Source organism: Anopheles bellator, chromosome 1, assembly GCF_943735745.2.
Source record: "Anopheles bellator chromosome 1, idAnoBellAS_SP24_06.2, whole genome shotgun sequence".
NCBI classification, from domain to species: Eukaryota; Metazoa; Arthropoda; class Insecta; order Diptera; family Culicidae; genus Anopheles; species Anopheles bellator.
The window spans coordinates 42675540-42695564 of record NC_071285.1 but is presented as its reverse complement, the minus strand read 5'-3'; the positions used below and the strand labels follow the sequence as shown (position 1 = coordinate 42695564).

The 20025-nt window shown below is 50.4% G+C and overlaps 1 protein-coding gene across 1 annotated transcript in view; it reads left to right on the top strand.

The window, feature by feature from the left end:
* The window catches only part of LOC131215648 (protein bric-a-brac 1-like), a 109898-nt gene that overhangs the window by 69907 nt on the left and 19966 nt on the right, over positions 1-20025 (top strand). Inside the window, exon 2 of the mRNA XM_058210039.1 lies at positions 14509-14566. Within this exon, the coding sequence (XP_058066022.1) occupies positions 14509-14566 (58 nt within the window). The remainder of the gene's footprint in view (positions 1-14508; positions 14567-20025) is intronic.

The window sequence follows — 20025 nt, the reverse complement described above, 5'->3', positions numbered from 1 at the left end:
TCAACTTTTGGGTGTTTCAAATAGTGCTCCTAATGCTGCTTTGCTTAGCCGGCCTGTTAATAATCTGTGAACGTTAACGCACGCACGGCGAACGGCTGCAATTGTAATCGCATTAAAAGTGCATTCCTGTTGCAACAACCGGGCTGGCTGGCAGAGTGATACACAATGCGTCATAAACCGTGGCTGTGGCTGGGAGCCGTGCGTGGCGACTCACGTCGTAACTTGCGGCCCGTAAATAATTGTAGACTGCGAGACACGATACATAAAACATTAACGGTTACAACCGAAAAGGAAGCCAACGGCGGACAGTGATTCCCATCGCACCACGACTTCCGAGGAGTCGTAAAACGCACTCACAATTGGCGCTCCCCGTGGCGTGAATGTTTAGTCTTCCGACGGAGCATCCAACTTATGCTGCTGCCGCTACTGACCATTGGCGGCGCGCGTCCCATAAACGCCTTTCACGCCGGGGATGATTACAAACCGACAGAAACAATAGGGAGTGGAAGGGAATGCCGCGCACCGGCAACTAACGGTGGATTTAGTTTGTTGTAAATTAAAGAAGAAGTAAAAAAAAAAGCACAGACAAGGACTTCCCAAACAGGGCCGGTCCGTCAGTCCGTCGCCCGGTGGCCGGTGCTCAAGAAAGGCATTTCAATTTTATGATCACTAAATTTTAATGCCCCCGCGTCAATTTGTTAACCCTCCTCACGCGCCACGCGCCGAATATATTTCCCCGGGCCCGGCTCGGCCTTATGCTCGCCCGTCGCCGGGAAATACATAAAATCTGCCATCTGCCCGGCGGTTGGTTGGATGGTACGTGAAATGATAGTTTAATTTCTTGATGGCCATCAAAATTGGAGTACGAGCCGTGAGTTCCCTGATTGTGTGTGTTGCCCGTTGCGGGGCGGTCTTCAAAATGGCACCTGGCATATAATGGACTAATAGTTTATAGGCCATTTTTTTATTATTTACGCCACAGACCATCAACATTATGATGGATTAATAAACAAAAAAAGGAGCTTAAAAGGTGTACTGTTTGAGGCAATTAGTTTTGAATTCTCCGGTCACGGCACGGGTTAAATGTTGCAGACAAATAAAGACGCATTTTCCACGCTACACCAGTCTGTACCACGTGGAATTCCGAAATATGTGACTCAATGTTTGTTGCTGAAAAAACAGAGCTATACGACTTTCGGATGGGCGATGGTGATTAGAATGACTTACTTTTACTTTTCCCACTTTGGCCGCGGCCAGCCGGAAGTAAAGTATTAATAGGCAAACATTAGGCTACGTGGAAGGTGGACGAAAAGAAAACATTCGACAAATAGTACACACCCTAATAAGATAACAGTAAACGCCATCCGCTCGCGGGGAAGCAAGGCACTCCGCGCCACGCCAATTACCGCATCCGACGGAGTCGGTAAACTTCAATTGCGTCTCTTGCCGAGATTACCCTACGATGACCCACAAACGGAGCAAAGAAATGTCAGCCCAAAGCCCCCCGCAGGGTCCCCCTTTTTCGGCGGGGCATCATCATTAACCGGCGAGTCCCCGCGGCCAATGATTAACCGCGCTGGGGCACTAGGTACCAGATCCGGTCATCGTCAGCCCCCGTGACCCGTGTCGAGTCATCGTTGTTTATGTTGGCCAGGGCGGTCGTGTGTCCGGGTGCGGAAGTTGTAATCGTTCCGAATTGCCGTGCCGAACTGGGCTTCGCAAAGGGAGAAAACACTGATCTCACAGTTTGCCGTCATTTTTCGGGTATTTCCAATTATTAATACTCCAGACACGCACTAACACAGGCAGACACCGGGGGCCGACGGAATACTAGCTGTCAATGAAATGACGCACCGGATGTGATGATCTTCTCTGAGCCCACGTTTCCTTCCGTCGTCGGCCGTCTTAAGACAAACGAGCCAAAAGGTGAAGAAAGGGAAAGACGGACGGAGTCCAATTTTTCAGTCCAATGATGAAAAGCTTACTCCCCTTGGTCGGGGTCGGCCAAGTATTTATGGACAGCTCATTATTGAAGGGTCAAGATGGAACCAGGAAGTAACTAACGGACGGGAGAGCAGGAAGAGCACTGAAGAGCTGCGGTGGGGACATGATTATTGGGTGGGTCTGTGATCTTTTTCCTTCCTCCAGTTTTCAGCTTCCAACTTTCAGTTCGCCTTAATTTGAATGAACGCCCCACGTCTATGTCTACGAAAGGTGAAATGTCTTCATTACTTGCGTCGGAGTTGCCAATTATTATTGTTATCTAATTCCTTTTCACTCAGTTTGAAGTTCACTTCCAAGGTCCTTTAATTTCTTTTCAATATTTTTGTTCGAATATGCATAATTTCTGTTTTAGTATTCATATCGAAAAAGCATTTTTGTGGCTCTTTTAGATGTTTGTGTTTTTTTGTTTAATTTTTTATGTGTCATCTTTTTCCCCTCATCTGTACGGTGTTTGATCAGTTTTGGTTAATCTCCCTTCTTCATGTTGATCTCTTACTTTGCTGCCCTTCTGAATCACCGTGACTTTATTTTCATTTCAATTTTTTCCATTTCAATTCTCTAATTATGTGCCTTTTGTTTTTCTTCTAACGCACCTTCTTATTCGTTTGTTCGCTTTCACATTGTCCGTCCGCATTCCGTCCGATTTTCGTCCCTATCCCTGGGTCAGTTGACCGTTACGGGTCCACGGGGTACACAGATCGGCCTTCGATTTTTGTTTTATTTACCGGCCACAACGACGACGGCGGCGGCTTTCACAGTGCGCAAGTGTTTGTTCGCGAGTCCAACTTCCGACGTCGCTGAAACCCACCGTATGGCACGCACCCGGGGTGGTCGAGGTCCCCCCAAAAAAAAAAAAACGATCTCTCCCGTCCAGACAACTGCTCGCGAGTGCGCGCCGAGATGTTGCGCAAAATGTTTGAATCGACAACGCAACGGCCAACAATTGTTTATGTTTCGCCGCCGGTCGCCTTTTTGGAGCCTGGAGCCGCGAAAGGCACGCCGCCGCCGCCCGGGAACAACAAGGCGGTTCGTTGTTTATTGCATGAAGTTATTTGAATAATTTACCGATAATAATGTCGATTATTGTTATTGAAATATTAAAGGCACAAATCTGGACAGCGGCCACGCGAGGAAGGCCGGTTGGGCGGGTAGATGGGCGACGGGTGTGTTTATTGAGCCGAATAACAGGCCAAGGGGCAGCAATAGACAACGAGGCCGCCTCCAGCCGGATTGTTGGAGGTCATGGGACCGAAGTGTGTGGCTCGATGGCCATCATACATATTTTCGGGACGGTTTACAGCGCTGTTTTTATTCATTCCGCTTTAGACCTTCAGCATGTTGGCCAGGAATTCGGTTGACTATTATGCGAGTATTAAAATGTTGTCCTTCGAATTGTAGTGGAATCTTTCATTTAAACGCTGACTTCATCACGATTCCGGGGCGGGCCACAAATGTGTCCAAGTTTACCCGAAGCCACGTGTAAAAGTTTATTGCGCAAGGCATCAGATGTGGCTTAGAAAACGGAGTTTGCTCAGTTGTTGGTGCGTTTGTTAGTAATGTAAATAGATGTTAAATCGGCGGCAGCAGCAGCCTTACGTCAGTCTGGTTTGTTATTGACCAACGACGACCACCTTTGTCCTGTTTTTAACATCTCTCGAGATGAACACCGGCATTTTGATCGGCTTCGATACAAAACATAGCTCCAAAGTAAATATGCTCCACCGATTCCGTTCAACGCCTCTACAAAGCCCACACAAGAGCACAGCCCGCCACTGGCCCCGCCGGAGAGGAACTAATCTTGGTGCATTGTGGGAATGAATAAACAGGAACCCGAACACTGCTGCTTCACTGTGTGACCAAGGCAGGGAAGGCGCGAAACGTTTCCGGACCCGGCCGGCTGGTTTCACACTTCGACGCCCGCCCGGTTTGCCGGTGCCGGAGTGGCTCATTGCGCATCGACCGACGACGACCGACGAAAAAGGTCACACTTTATAAGCACTTCCTTCCCGGGCATGGGGGATTGCAAAAAACAAGGACAACTCCGCCGCCACCCCTGCCGTTATGCTTCGCCCGCCGTTACGGATCTCGCGGCGGCTTTAAACTTATGCTGGAGCACCGCACGGCGCCGCGAAGAAGAGCGATCCTTGCCGTGGGGTCGCTGCTTTTGTTGCTCACGAAAAGCGCTCCGGAAAACCGCTCCAGAGACACTTATGGGCCGGGATGGAGCGCACGGGTCGCACTCTCAACCTTTCGGTGGGGTTAGCTTGTGCTGTCTGCTTCAAAGAAAGACACCTCGAGAGGGTCAACCCGGTGCTTCGCCGAGATGAATTGAAAAGCTGCCCATTTTTATGCTCCATTTCTAAAACAATGCTTCTTAATGTAAATGTTACCTTTTTGTGATTTACCACACTAACTCCATTTCAATCCCTAATTTCCTTCCTGACGCAACATATGACTACATCTTCGACCGCCACTGACGCCGATGGGTGGCAAACTTTCTCCTGCTCGGCAGCCGCAGCGAGAATGTAAGAGGCGTACGGTAATTAACCATTTGTTCTTAATTATGAAGCCACGCGAATGTGACGTGCACGACTGGAAAGTGGCCAGTCGGGGTTGGTGTGAAGGCGCTAAGTGGTGCTAAGCCCCGGTGACACGCGCTCGAGACGCTAACTTGTTCGCTCGTTGCATCGGGGTCGCTGGCCATTAATGCGGGGCTCGCGCCACTAATGCTCGAGCTCGAGAATGATCCAACGGAACGGATTAACCCGATGACGGGTGAAGGTGCATCTTCATATGTCACGGTGCATCGCTACTCAACAACGGGAGCGAATTGCATCTCCAAACGAATGTTTTGGCACATAAAAAATATTTATGTGCTTTTACGTTTATGCTTAGCGAAATAGTGCTTATTTTATTCGAAGTAATAATTACGGTCGAGACTAGTAGCACCATAAGCGCCGCAAAAAGGTGGCATCCATTTTGTGTAGCTTCCCTTTACTTCGGCTATTCCGAAGGCCGGGCGTTCCGCAATTAGTTCATCGAGACGGATGTTGAGCCGGTGAGCGTTTACCGGGAAGGGATTACGATCTGCTCCGTCGTCCTTTCAGCGCAACACACCCCCCTCCGGCGGACGTGCTTTGCGGCCAAATCTGGCGTGGTGATTTGTAACCGACACTCTCCGTAAGGGCGAGAAGACCCCCGATGAAGACACATTTTTCGGGAATCCTTAACCCGCGAGAACCGGGCGAACCGCGACGACGATGGTGTCGCCGATAATAACGACGACAACGACGACGACGATGATGATGATGATGATGATGAGGGCGATATTTAATACCCTCTGCCTTGCAGTAGACCGTGCGCTCGAACCGGAGCCGAGCCCGCCGGTTGGCAATCTCTGTCTCGGCACTGTTGCTGTGGCCCCGAGGTCAAGGAAAGCTAGGAAAGAGTGTGGCGAGAAGAACATTTCATTATGTATAAGGATCACGTCGATTCGCCGGGCAAACCTGTTGCCGGCCGGAATTTTCTTCTTCACGGTTCTCGCTGCTGGGGCGCGGGGAGGCATGCAAAAGACGCGCCGCAAGAAATCGCGGCTGGCTTCTCGCCGGTTGGTCGGTCGGCGTGTGGTGCCCGCCGGCTGCTCGTGCGCGGCGGAAGGACTAGACGACGGCTAGACAGCATGGCGTACCGAGCCGGCGGGTTGCCCTACCCGGTAGCTAAATGATAGTGTTCGTTGTGGCACGCGTAGAACTGGAACGTCCTTATCGCGCATGGGCTTGGTGCTCTCGCCGAACAAAATTATAGACTCCAATCAATCCAATTTATAAATATATAACATCTTATCGAGTTGATGCACAATTAGTTGTGATAAGCATTCGCCGTGTCCCCCAAAAATTACCCATTTGGGAAAAGGGTCCCAACATTGTGGTAAAATAATGCACAACCCAAAAACCGGACCGAAGAGCTGCAGAGTGGTGGCCATTAACTGTGACCGCAATGCCTAGCACACTTGCCGTGGATCAGCTGTTGCCCAACATTGTTGTGCCGGTGCAACATTAAAGCCTCTGGAATGTGGCCGTGAACCGAGGAACCGTCGCACGAGGAATGCCGTCAGATACAGGTCTCCGGCACCTCCGGCAGCTCATCAATTGCTCGTCAAATGGTCCGTCACCGGTCACAAGCAGCCCGAACGGATAACGGAGCATAAATGTTGCACTTTCATCGCTCCATTCCCGCCCAAACCGGCCGCCTGGCTTGGCCACCGATATGAAGCCATTCAAGAAGCGACATCTTCTTTCACTAATTGACGCATTCTTTGGCCACCAATCGGAATGCGTCTAATGGTGGAAATTAAAAAAAGGCCATTGACCATTCGTCAATATCCGGTCGACGACGATCGGGACATTCTTCGGCCGGTCACACGACCCGTAATGGGTTCCGAAGCGCTCGAACTCGAAAAACGTGTCCCTGAAGGCCATCGGACGGGTTGCCTGCCGAGGCTTACGGTACATCCTGTAGGCTGCGCCTTATTTGCGTAATTATGTTTGTACCGAACACTTTCCGGAGCGCCTGGCCACGCAACATTGTAGTGGCGCCACGAGAGAGAGAGAGGTATGTGAACATTTGTAAACATAATTTAATATTTATGATTCTGTGCGTAGTGCAAACAGGCAACCCGCTCGCCCGTGGACTAAAAGTGGTCCAAATTGGTTACTCCGGAAGTGTCCGCACTTTTAGGGTTTCGACTAAGTTTCGAGAGCATCACTCGCGGCCTTTTTTCTATTAGTTTTGAGCCAAAATTGCACTCACATCCTGCAGCCCTTTCGATTGCCGAACGGGGTTATTGCCGGTGGTGGTGGTCAAATGGAATTAGGTGTACGTCAAGTGGTCCCTTTTGATGGGTCATTTAGTTTGGTACCGGATTTTTCTCCACCCGACCCGGGCAGGCAGGCTAACCGAATTTGGGAAGCTACAAATTGATATTTTCACTGCCCGGAAAGTGCATCCTACTCGAGCGATCGGTCCGATGCAACTGCAGTCGGCGGCCGCGAGTGTTCATTATTTGCGTACCAATAAAGGGCGCTCGTTAAAGGAAAGCTACTCTCGATTCACTGCAATCAAGTGGGTGTCCTCGTACGCCTGCGTGTGTTGGTAAATATCCGATCGGTGGCGCAACAAACATGTGCGCCCGTTTCGTTGCCCGTTGCTTTCTTCACGAAGCGTCGGCCTTCTAATTATATTTCGCTAATAATTACAATAAATTATCGCCGTCCATCGCGTTTGGGTCTTTCTGTGTGTTGGCCGTTGTGGGTCACGGGTGTCGGCCACCAGGATGCACCGGCAAACAGTGGGTCCGGTGGGGTGGTGCATCCATTGTCCGCCAGCCGGTGCAGTTTATGTGCATATTTAATTCGAAAAGTTTCAACAATGGTATAATAAATGGGATCCAGCCCCCCCTCTCCCTCGGTGCCCTGGCCGCCAGCAACTCACAAACATCGCGAACCGTTCCGCGGCCGCGCGGAACTCCGTTCACTTTGAAGACAAACAATGAGCTTATAAATATTAGATAATGTAATACCGGCCACCGGTGCTCCTAATCCGCGTGCTCCGCGCCCTGCCCCGGCTGGCGTCTTGGGTGGCCACCCCTCCTACCTTCCGCGCATCGAGGCCCCATTTGTCAAGTGTGCTCAAGGGGGGGCCCCCGGAATGTGAATGGGTGGCGCGGCGTCTTGAGACACTTTACCGGGGAGGGCCGCCAAGACACACTCAGCATCGGCGCGGCATTCCCTCATTTGCCTCGCCGCTGCTTAATGATGTGTTTATGGGGAGATTATTTTACAATAAATTTACATAAATGCATTTGCATAGGTTTTGTCCCTCCTTTGGCTTTACCGGCTGCCAGCCCGCCCGGTTGGTCCCATTCTTTGGTCGCGCTGAAAGCAGCGGATGACACTTTGCAGGCCTCCCGCTGGCTAGCGTCTTGCAAGCGGTTGGTGTGTCCTAGAACGGTTGCAAACAAACCGGCGACGTCCACCGGCGGAGGTAGCGGCGGCTCATCAATCAGTAACGAGTGAGTGGCTCCGAAGAATCGATCATTGTGGTGAAACAGGCCTGACCCGACGAAACAGTAGGTCTCTGTGCCCTGTAGACGCTTGGACTATGATTCTAGATCGAAGGTCGAAACAATGCGGTCCGTGGGCCGCACGCCACAAATTTCATCTTTTCTGTACTGATGACAACTCTACTGTGCAGTAGAACCTCAAGCACCCATTCTTAGGCCTAACCGTCAGCAGCTCATAATGGACCACTCACTTCGGGTTCATCATGGTTCATGCTTCTGTTCTACTAATTTTGTTGTTCGAAATTTATATGACGATCAAACGGTGAGCCGTAGTTTTTAAATTAGTTTCATATGCTTTTATTTAGGTGTGTCTGCCGTAGCAAAATAAAATCTGAGATATGTCTGTCACAGACGCCATGTATCTTAGTGGTGCGAATCTCTGAATACTAGCTTCTCCCGACATTTTGGGACTAGGATATCGGACACTAGATACTATTTTCGGTGTTATTATAATCGTCGGTCTGATTAGATCTCTTTTTGTTTATTTGTTTATTACAACAATTTTCCATAAAACTTTTTCAACTTCAAGCCTTCATCACACTTTATTCTTATTTGTGTATTTGTTTGTATTTAATTTCACAAAGCCTAGTCTATTCCCAAAAGTTATAGACAAAAATGCGAGCATCCGAGCGAGCTTCAGAACATCAATACTCCATTGCCATAAAATAAATAATATTATGCGAAAGCTTTTGGGCACATCCTAGCCTAGTAATATTTTACGCTTAGCCGCGATGATTGCCAACTTGCGAATTCCTAATTCTAACCCGTTCTGCGGACCGTTTTTTGCACCTCCCCGAAAACCCATTGCCACTGAAGACTCCGAAGGCTCCGACTGCCACACGAATTTATCAACGTTCGTCCGGTTGGGGCCGCTCTGGTTACTCGCGTTATTCATCAGCCGACGCTGCTGGCTCTGTAATGCGGCCCTCTCTAAGGACGATGGCCAACCGAATAGAGGAAAAAAAAAGAGGGAAAAAACCCAAACGCAGCAGCATGAGAAGCGGCGCGCCCCGGCTGGCCAGGCCGCCGGTTGCAACGGTTCGGGCCAAAATATGCACGGAGGAAGTAGTGAATAAGAAATGGCTTTCATTTATCATTGATACGTCGAGACACAACATGCATACGTAACTATTTCTCTACGCCCCGAACCGTAACCGTGCTTTCTTTCTGCCGGGTTTTTTTTTCCCCATTTCGGCCGGCCGGTTGGGCCTGGCTGGTGTAAGATTTTTTGTGTTTGTTCCACGTTTTGGTTTAATTCTTCCTGGGTGTAGTGTGTTTTTCCAACCTGCCACACGTGGAACCGTGGCCCAGGCGGCGGTGATGGCGGTGTGTAGATATTGCTTTATTTGTGCGCTTCGTCCTTTCCAGCAACGACGACGACGACGACGATGGCGGCGGCGGAGCGAGAATGGTTTGATTTGCATCCGTCAGAAGGACAAAATAGAAACAAAAATCGAGCACGCCCGCGTGTATGTGTTCGTACGAAATCGAGCGAATCCTGCCGGTGGTAGGGCTTGTAATCATTTTCATATCTAGCACCGAACGGGGCCCGGGCCCGACACAGGACGCGAGAGTGCCTGGCACATTAGACTGGAGTGGCCTACCTTTAGCCAATGCGACGGCGCCGTCAATGGCGCGAGAGGTCCAATCCGAAGGGCTCGAGAGGGCCGCGAAAGCATTTTCCAATCAAGCGAAGGGGCTGCCGGAGAACATCGGACCAGACCCGCCAAACACGCCCCCACCCGCCGGGGGCCGTCGCTGAAAAGACTTTTCATTAATCATTCATCAAAACATATTTAAAAACATTTTTCCCACTGAAATATGCAGCGCAACACACGCGTGGAGCGCGAGGGGTGTGGACCGCTCCGTGTCCCCTATCGTGTTGCCGTTGGCGAGTTCTCGGCTCGGTTTTAGGAATTCTAGAATTACGTCCACTGTCGAACGGAGCCGTTCGAAGCGTGGATCCGCCGCGGTACGATGCCGGCTCACTCCACCGGTGTCCTTTTTTGACCCCACTCTTGGGCGGGACACCATTTCCACCACTCAAAATATATCTCGGATTGTAGCAGCGGCCAATGGATCGTTGTGCCGTTGCCATTCGGAAGACAACACTCGCGGCACTCGCGCATTGTCGCGTCAGTAAACGCGCATCGCGACGGGCGCAAAACCCGGAGCCCACGGCACCGTGTCCGTGCGTTGGGCATTGTTTTCGTTCATAATTAATAACACGCCACTGAAAATTGCATCGATGTCCGCACGGCGAGCGTTCGCCGACTGTCCGACTCCGACAGTCCGTGTGTCCGTTTTCCACTTTTTGTTTCCCTTGGCCGCGACATCTCGGACATCTTACTGTGTCTAAAAATAAAGTGACATCAAAACGTGAAAATAAATCACATCCATCAATTTGAACCCGTGGATCCGTGGTCTTTGACCAGACTCACGGCTATTCCGCCGCCAGGGAGCGAACGGTGCAATATATTCCATCATCGAATATTTACAATAATTCCCATTAAAGTTGCATTAAAACAGGCACACTGGCAAAGGTCGCCGAAGCCGGAAGACCGCGGTGGGATGGTGGGATTCTAAAACTTTAATTTTCGTCTTTACTCCAGCGATCGAAGCGAAAACGGCTCGTGGTACTCGCTCCGGTTGGGCTTTTTTTTGTTTCCGTCAGCCCTTCAGACTGTGGTGGGTCAGGAAAATGTGTTTTAATAAAATATCCTATGCGGATTAATTATGTATACGGCCCGGGACAGGCGCCGGAGCTAAACCCAAGAACCGACTCCAAGCGAGACTCGATGTAGGGCGGCCCCATAACGATGTACCGTTTTTTTTTGTCGGTTTTGTCTTCCTTATCATTAAATATTGATACACGAACGTATCGAGAGCTCATCTCTTCGCGCCGCTTCGTCCTTGAAACCCAACGAAACGGAGCCTTCGGTGGCGGCGAAAGACCGGCCGCCTTCGGGACATTATTCAACGGTGAAACGCTGTGTAATGTTAACGCTCACTTTCGCCTTTAGCGTCACACCATAAGCGGGCCCAATTAACTGTTTACAGAACGCATCCCCAAGGCGGCAGTAGATTTGTGTCATCGCCGGCCATGCGATCGTAATGATGTAATTATTAATTCAATTACAATTATCATTCGAGTTGCAAAAAAAACACGAGCAAAACAACATCTTCGCCAGCAAAGTGCCTTCCGAGAAACGGGGACAACACCGAGACAACCATCATGATACATTGACCGGAACCGGAATCGAAACGGGCGCACCGGAACATCCGGCGCCCTCGGTCTTGATGATGGTGCCGGAGTGGCCCATTCGCCTTCGCCTTTCCAGTTCAGAAGGCTTTAAATATGAATTATGCTGCTGGCCCATAAAACGGCTGCCCGCGAAAGCAAACAGCAGCGCGCATCGTTTTGTGTGTCCAGAGTCCACTCCGGATAATCATCGAGCGCCGGAGCCCCGGGCACCGGGTACGCAATTGAGCCGTCCACCGTGTTGCCGCAACTCCTTGAATGGTCTTTAATTTCAATAAATGTGTCAATTAACATCCATTCTTAATTGGCCCCAGTGAGAGCGCCGTGCCGTTACACACCGCCGCCAAGTGGCCAATTGTCTGTCGAAGGTGCGCTTTCGACGAACCATCATCTGCCCGAATGCTTCCTGTGGCGTGGTGTACGTGAATGCTTCAGCTGCTCCCCAATGACAACAATGGGATGCTTTCGAAGATAAATCTAAGCCCGACACAGCTATCAGCATCGTTGTACCCATTTGCTTAAATTAATGTCCAAAACAATCCGTTCACTGTCGATCATAAATCGATCAAAACTGTTGGCCAACTTCTCGGGTCGCTGTAACCGAACGCAAGTGAAAGTTGCACTGCATAACTTGCGTTCGAACTTGGCCATTGGCTGTCTGGATGCACTTTGTGTCCGCAGTCTGCCCGACTGTCTTTAGTTTGGCTTTTCATTGCAGTCGCGAGTTTTCCCCCCCGAGAGACCGCGAACTCAACTCGCAAAAGTCAAAACTGCATTCTGATTTGGCGTGTGCTGTTGCAGTTCTAAAAGCGGCATCCATACGGGTCATCTAGTTGCATCCACGTTGGTTTTCTCCGGGATGTAATTTGCTGTGGAACATACTTTGGTCCAAAGGGCAACCGGACGTCTGCCGAGGTTCCGCGGGCTGCATTCGAAGCTCAAACTTTACCAGCGGCCGAAGAAAGGGCCACAAAAAACGCCAACAACTTCGCCGACCACGTCGAGCGCGGAATGTCCAGTCGGGCAGTGCTTTTCTCTCCACTTCGAATGCATTTCAGCTAAAACAAAAACTTCCCCAATGCCGGAACTTCATTATTTTTGAGTTCTTCCGTACCGTTTCTTACTCTCTCGCTCGCCCTCGCTCTGGCGTTGCGATTTATGCGCTTGACCACCGGACGGCGGTGTTGCAACGTCTAAACAAACTGCACTTGTGCAAGTGCAAGTGCTCGGTCTAGACTTTTGTGTGCTTGTTTCGGTTTTTTCTTTTTGCTTTTCACAATGCCAAACAATTGTAATGAATAGATAAAGTTTGTCTGCGAATCAATCAATCCAAACCTCGGGCTCGGCTTGGCTAACTTCACGGTCAGACCGGGTCCTTTCAGAAACTCTTTGGGAGCGATTGTTATTGTTGTTCACTTTCCAACTCTACAGGGCCGGTATGGTATAAGTTCCAACGAGGGTCAGGACGTAAAATAATGGCAATTGAGACCCACACTTTATTACTGTTTCATGCCAAGCTGCAGTTAAGATCAACAGTTATCGAAAGGGAACATTGTTACTTAATTCGACGGAAACAAATTACAAACCATTGTTACGATATGTTACAAGTAAAATGTATAAAAACTAAATTACAATTCAGGAACTGTTTGTACAGTCAATGAATTTCGGAACTAGAGAACGGATAATGGAGAACGGTGTTCGATATGTTAAGTAAAACCCCGCCAGGAACCAGATTCCGGTTCCTCCCTCCGACGGTGAGCCTTCGACTTCATTCAGACCAGTTTTGCATTCCCTACAACCCCAAGCGGAACCCAGAATCGAGACCAATACGAGAGGCGTTTCTTTCCTGCGGCCACGTATTATGCTCCTCGGTTTGTTGCGTCTTCCAAGGAATGCATGCGTACGTTCTGTAGATTTGCGATCCGATCGGAATCGAAGAAGTTTACCTGCAATTTTTCTTTTCGGCTTTGAATTCGACAAGACCACAGCTAAACAAACCCCAGTGACACTCGCGAAACGGGGTCGGAACCGGGGAGTGAAGTTCCGGCGGGGGTCAGTGTGATAAAATAAAAAAGGGCCCCCAGAACCTATCATTAGGTCGCGCCGGGAGCAAGACATCGCCCAAACGGGACCATTCACACCGCATTAGACCGACTTTCGATTTCCTTTTACTTTCGTGCCCGAGCGCGCCGAGGACAGCAAATTATAACCGGCAAGTATCGATTTATGCGCCCGTAAGTGATAGTTACGTGGGGGTTGTCCTTGTGTCTGTAGCCGGCATGGTCACGGCGCGCTGGCTCTCCGCTACCGTGGCCGTGGCAGAAGCGCTGCAGCAGCAGCAAGTTTATCCTGGGCTACTCACTGCTCTCGCTACATTAGGATGCGTCGGGCTGCCAGAACCCCACAGAAGGAGGTCCCGGCCCGGCGATAAATCATCAAAGTCGCAGAACAATGTAATAAGGATACAGAATTTGACATACAACGAAAGAGAGAGAGAGAGAGAGAACGGGTGGGCAAAAAATATTCAAACAAGCTTCCGCAAGCATTTCGCCACGACCTACGGACGGCCCGAACAGACGATGATAATAATAATGTTTTCGATTGCCAAAAACTTTGCCCGAATCTTGCCCATCCCGGGTTTTCTTGTAAGAAGAAGGAAGAAGGCCGCCGCTTCTCTGGTACCGTGGCCGGCGAAACCGAGAATCGTGGCCGAATTTTATTGCGTTTATTATGATACTTAGGTGGGATTATTTTTTTTTGTTTACCATAGCATTAACGGAACGCCGCGGACCCGCATTTTGGACCCGGCCGGTCCACTCCGGCTCCGGGACTCCGAGGGCAGGTTGCCAATTTTAATGAGACTACCATATAATTCCGGAATTCATTCCGAACTCGGGGCGCTTTCCGGTGCCGGGGTTGCCGTTTGGTGTGGCAGTTTTGACGGCCACTCGGCGGCTGCAAACATTCGCTGTGTTCCTGGCGGCCAGAAAAAAAAATACAACGGACGGCAAAAAGCAGCAAAATTATGGAACTAATAAAAATTGAAATCATATAAAGGTGACGTTGGCTTTTTTCGACTTTTCATCAACATTTTGTTTGTTCCGTTTCTTTTCACCTGCAGGCAAAATTACTGGAAAACTCTCAAGCCTGGCTTGGCGCATCGACTTCGTCCATTGCTGGTAAGTGCTCGACAGTCAAACACATTCTGGGCTTTCGAAGCATCACCCTTGGTGCAGTGGCTCTCCCGACGTCACAGAGCATTACAACTCATATCGATCGGTGTTAAATGAAAATGTTAGAAACACCTAACCGTCTAGCAGCTCATACGACCCCAGAAAGGCTTCTGACAAGTCAAAGCCCCAACATAGTGAGACGTTCGTGTAATACACGGCTGACGGCTGATACACGGTTGGCGGAGAAATCGATATTTATCGCGTTTGCCAAAAACCGGGCGCCGGACCCGGCTTCGGGCAAATCAACGGTCATCGTTTTTCATCAAACAACCGAATCCGCGCGGTTCGCGGAAAAGGAACGGGCTACCGGGTTGAGCCGATCTGAGCTCGTGCTGAAATGCAGCACGGATAGGTCCCCAACTTCACAGCTCCACATCTTCACTCGGCAAAACCCACCTGCATTGCGTACCGGGGTTCCGGGGGTTTAGGTCCTTTTCAATTTTCGTTCGAACGTTCATCGCGTGGGTCGCGAATCTTTGTCTTTGGATCGCCGCCCGGTCACTGCGCAAACCCGGGAAGGCTGTGGATTTAATTAAAAAATCTATATTTTTGCAACTTCCCACCCATCCGGGGGGGGGGATGGTTCTCTCGCTCGCTCTCGCTCCCTGTATCTCCGTTTCGGGCAGGCATTCCGGAGGATTCGCGTTCGCGGATTCGCGGCCGCGAACTTACACACCCCGAACGGCTGAACGATACGCCCGGTCGGTGCTCCGATATGTTTCAATCACTGTTTTGTTGCCCTTACTTTGGGGGCTAACTCGCCCCATTTGGTAGGATCCTCTGTTTCTCGCTGTCTAGCAGTTGTCGTTTTTTTTTTTGCTCAATTCAGCTTCGGAGCTCGGTGTCTGCTTCGGTTCGAAAGAATCGAAAGACACAATCACGGCGGAATTATGTTTTACGCTGACGAACAGACTCGGTTGCATCTCCGCAGTGGTTAGTGATTAGTTTGGAAGCCATTTTGAATCCGTGCCCCCCCCCCCCGAGGGAGGCACTACTTTTGCTTCGTGGGTCTTCGGACAGTGCTCTCCAATGGGCCTCCAAGAGTGAGACTGAAGTATTTTCCAGAAACTCACTTTTCAGTTCCATCACAATATTGTAACCCTGTCGATCTACGCGTCGACATCAAACCGTGTTCGGGAAACGTCTCTTGCAGCAGCAGCAGAGGGTCCCGACGGTCACCGGTTCCTTTTTTTTTGGGCGGCCATGCGTCAACCAACGACATCTTGATGCCGTCCAGCCGTCACGCACGCACTCGGTTGCAATTTTCCACTCCACACGATCTAATCTCAAAGCCAGCGCTGGACCAGCGTGGAGCCAGTGTTTTTTGTGCGCGCCCAGCACAGCTGCACTATTAGGTGCATCCTTCCGGTACGCTGCATCTTAATTGGAACTTCCTTACGCGCAACCCAAACCGGGGAATCGGCCGTGATGGACCGGGCTGGCAAAAACACGACACACGCTGTGCTGAGCTTTTAGCCAGGGCCCCGGGGCCATCGAGAGGCTTCTCTAAATTAAACCCGAAGTTCCGAGCAGGACGCTCGACTCTACGACACGCAGCAGTAGCGCCGGCATAACGGGCCTGAAAAAAGGATATTTTTAAGAGCCAGCAAAAAACCGATGGCCACACATCACACACAGCAAACGCGCACAATGGACACATTTCACTTACAGCACAGTCCTGAGCCTTTCTCTCGGACAATTGGAGTGACGTAACGACAGACCCCAGGACAGCCTTCTGTTGGGCCGTTCGGTTTTTTCTCCAATTCTCGCTCTAAATCCGGCTACACGAACGCAGTGACTCGTCTTAGATTTTAACGGGATACACTGGGAAAACTCATTGCAGGGGTATTTGCATATTTTTTGGACCCGGCTTCGGTGAAAAATCAGGGGTCCACGGTAAGGATTATCGAACATAAGAAATAAAAATGCTCTGGTACCACGCACGGTAACAGATGCCTCGTGTGGCGATCTATTTTCCACCTCAACGCGCTCTCGGCGATGGTCGGAAGGAATGCCAATTTTTCTTACAGGATCACGGATGGTGGACGCAGCCTTTGGCAGGCGTACGCATCGTGATGTGATGTGACGCAACGCAACGTTACGGTTTTCCAATTACCAGTCGACCGGTCTTCAGCTTGACACATGTTCTGACGTAACGAACGCACTTTTTGCCAGTCATCACAGGTTTTTCTATTTCCCAAAACTCCAAACATACTCGGCCGGATTTTTGTTTAGAATTTATTTACAACCTTAGAACAAATGGCGAAATTAATTAAAATCGAGGTGCACGAGCCACTCTTCGGGCGAACATTATTCATGGACATGGTCATGCAATTCACGGGCCCCACCAACGCGTGCCCAGCATCCAGCGCGCGCGTGGACGTGGAAAATTGAAACATTTGTTAAATAACAAAACTTTTCTGCCTCATTTTGCATTTCAACAACGGCACAATTCACGGCCTCGGCGACCTCCACCTCTCCGGGGCCACGAGCTTGGCGTGTGCAATAATAATGGAAAAATAAAAAATAAATAAATGAGCTAGAGAGAGAGAGAGAGCGAGCGAGCGAAAGGCAACACACCAAAACTGGCCAAAACTCAAAACTCATTAACCAGCCTCTCGTTCGGCGCAGAAGATGATTTTCGATTTTTCGCCACGCGACGACTCATTTACGCGAGAAGAACGCGCGGCCGCCGGTTGCGTCTACCGTTGGCCATTTACGGCCCTCTCCTTGACGGCCGTTTTCCGGCCAATTTTCACTTTCCACGGTGAACAATTAAAATATTGAGTATATAAAAACGCGAAGACACGCGGCCCCCGGGCAGATGATGCTGTGGCCCCCGTGGAGGGAGCGCCAGTTGCATAAGAAATAAAAACTGGCCCGGGAACGGTGGTGCGGGACAGGGAAAGCTCCCCGCCGGCCGGGACTTTGTAATAAATATTTGATTAATTAGATTTTTTCTCTCGCATTTCTGTGGCGCGCGGGCGCGTCAGAGCGCTTTCTGGCGGCCCTTGGAAAATCACCATTTCGGATGACCGTTTTCCCTGTTTAGCCGCCCCACTGCCCCATCCTTGGCCGCACCAGCTCACTTCCTGTCCCAAACATGCCACCGGCGGGCGCCTCCGTTTTTCTTTCTTTCTTTTTCGGCGAGGAATTATTTAGCATTTTCTCTAATATGTTTCCTTCGTTCGCGCGGGGCTTAATGCTTTGTCTCGGCCCCTTCAGTTCCCCGCCCGCGGCTGTCTATGTGTGTGTGTGGAGGGAATTTTCTCCTGACCCGGCATGAAAATTACGCGTTTTAAAAATGAGCCAAACAGGTACGGGCGAGGGAGAGCGCGCCAGCTCGGGAAAAGGTCGCGACCGCCCGGACGGAACCGGGATCGAAGGAAAATCGGTCGGTGCCCGGGAAAACCGGGTTTAATAATATTCATTTCAATAAAAAAAGGAGGAAAATCGGTGTCCCACGCGGATGGAATTTTCTTTTCTTCGCCACATTTTTGACTTCCATTTCGCCCACTTCTTCAAACAATGTACCCAAGGTTGATAATGATTATTGTCGATGACTGTGTCGGGTGTTGTGCGCGGGTGGGTGTTTATGCTTGCTCGAGCCCACCCACCCCTCGCCTTTGGTTTCATTTATCGATGCTGCCTCGATTGTATTCATTTCGCGAACCACTCACACGCGCGCGCAAAGCATGTGGGCAATCTTTGCGTAATGATTTTTATGTATTTGCCACTCTCGGTGCGGGCTCGTTCGCGAATTGAATTAAAATGGAATTTTCCGCGTAACGAGGCCTGCAAATGGCCGTACGCCGCCCGCGCCCACCCTGCCCCATACGCCATACTTGAAGTCGTCGACCGGAGTCGGGGTGGCGCGAAAAATGTTTGCGAGTTCATTAAAATAACAATAATTACTGGGTGGCGGCCACCACCCCCCGTACGGAGCGGCCACCCACTTACGGCCGTGCTCCAGCTCCGGCCACAGCCTGTTGGCACGCTTATCAGCCAAAAACCACAAGAAGACCAACAAACAAGCACCTCCAATGCTAACCAGGCAACGTGCGAAGCCCACTTGACTCACGATCATTGCAACGATCGTCCATTTTCGCGGTACTCTAGTGGTTTGATCATTCAATTGGTGGCGGATCTTTACCATACCGCACTTCCGGCCGGAAGTGCACTCCACAATCAACGGTGCCTGGCCGCGGCGGCAACCAGGATTGCCGACGCGACGAATGAAATAAACATCCAATTTGGCATGCAAATGAGCCGGAAAATGATATAAATTAAATTTTGTGAAGTGATACGCCCGTTTCCGGTCGGGCTAGTGGAAGTGTCAAGATGCCGGGAGGACTTCCCGTAGTTCGCTGCGCTGCTGCGCGTGCTTCATGATCCGCTTTGGGCTGCACACAGATGCGAGAGTCTACATTGCTGTTGGATTTCCGTTACACGGCGGAGATTGAGTTGAGTTGGCTCCGGTAGTAGTTAAACCATGCTTAGAAGTGGATTAACTCACTCAAATGAACAAAATAGTAAACAAGTTCATGCCCAAATTGATCAACATTTGAACTGTTAATCAATATTTATTGTTAATCAATAGAACTGTTTTAGAACACTTTTAGTACAAATGGTCGAAAACTGCGTTGACGTCGAAGTCCGGCGGTCGAACATATGCCACTCTTCCGCAACTAGCCCACTTCACTGCCACCCCTACCTTGACCGCCCATTTCCCCTTTGTCATGTTCAGAAGCATTCCCTGTAAACATCGGGCCGATTCATCGGCGAATCGGATTCGGATCGGAAACCCTTTTTCTCTTGGCCCCGGCCCGACGGCTACAAATCTTTCACGGAGCCACCCTGCCCGCTCCCGCGTGGTTCCCTTTGAACCTTTGTCGAAGCGTCCCGCCGGCGACCCGTCAGCGCCGGGCCCCCGAGTCGTCGGCCCGGCCCAAGGAGAGATTACACAACCGACCGTCCAACCGCCGGCCGCCACCGGCAATTCACACTTTTGCTCATCCTTTTTATGCTCCGGAACTCCACCCGGCAGTAGCAGCACCCGAGCCGGGCCCTCCCTCAAGGGGGTGCCGAGTTTTCCGCGTATTTTCTTATTATTTTCTCGGAGCCGCGGCTACGACGGCGCGCACGTGTTTAGCTCACACTTTCTCTCTCTCTCTCTCTCTCTCTCTCGGTCTGTCTCTGTTTCGGTGGGTTCCGTGTCATTTTTCCAACGACCCCCTTTCGGGTGGGTGGCATGTAGGGTGGGTGGTAGGTTTGTAATATTTTTCGTGGAGCAAAGCAAAGCGGTTCAAGAATCCCTTCCGAAGCGTTCGATGCGTGTGTTGGAGCATGGAGTGGAGTGGAGTGGAGTTGTAAGTTATTTTCGGTTTGCTCCGTGACCACCATCG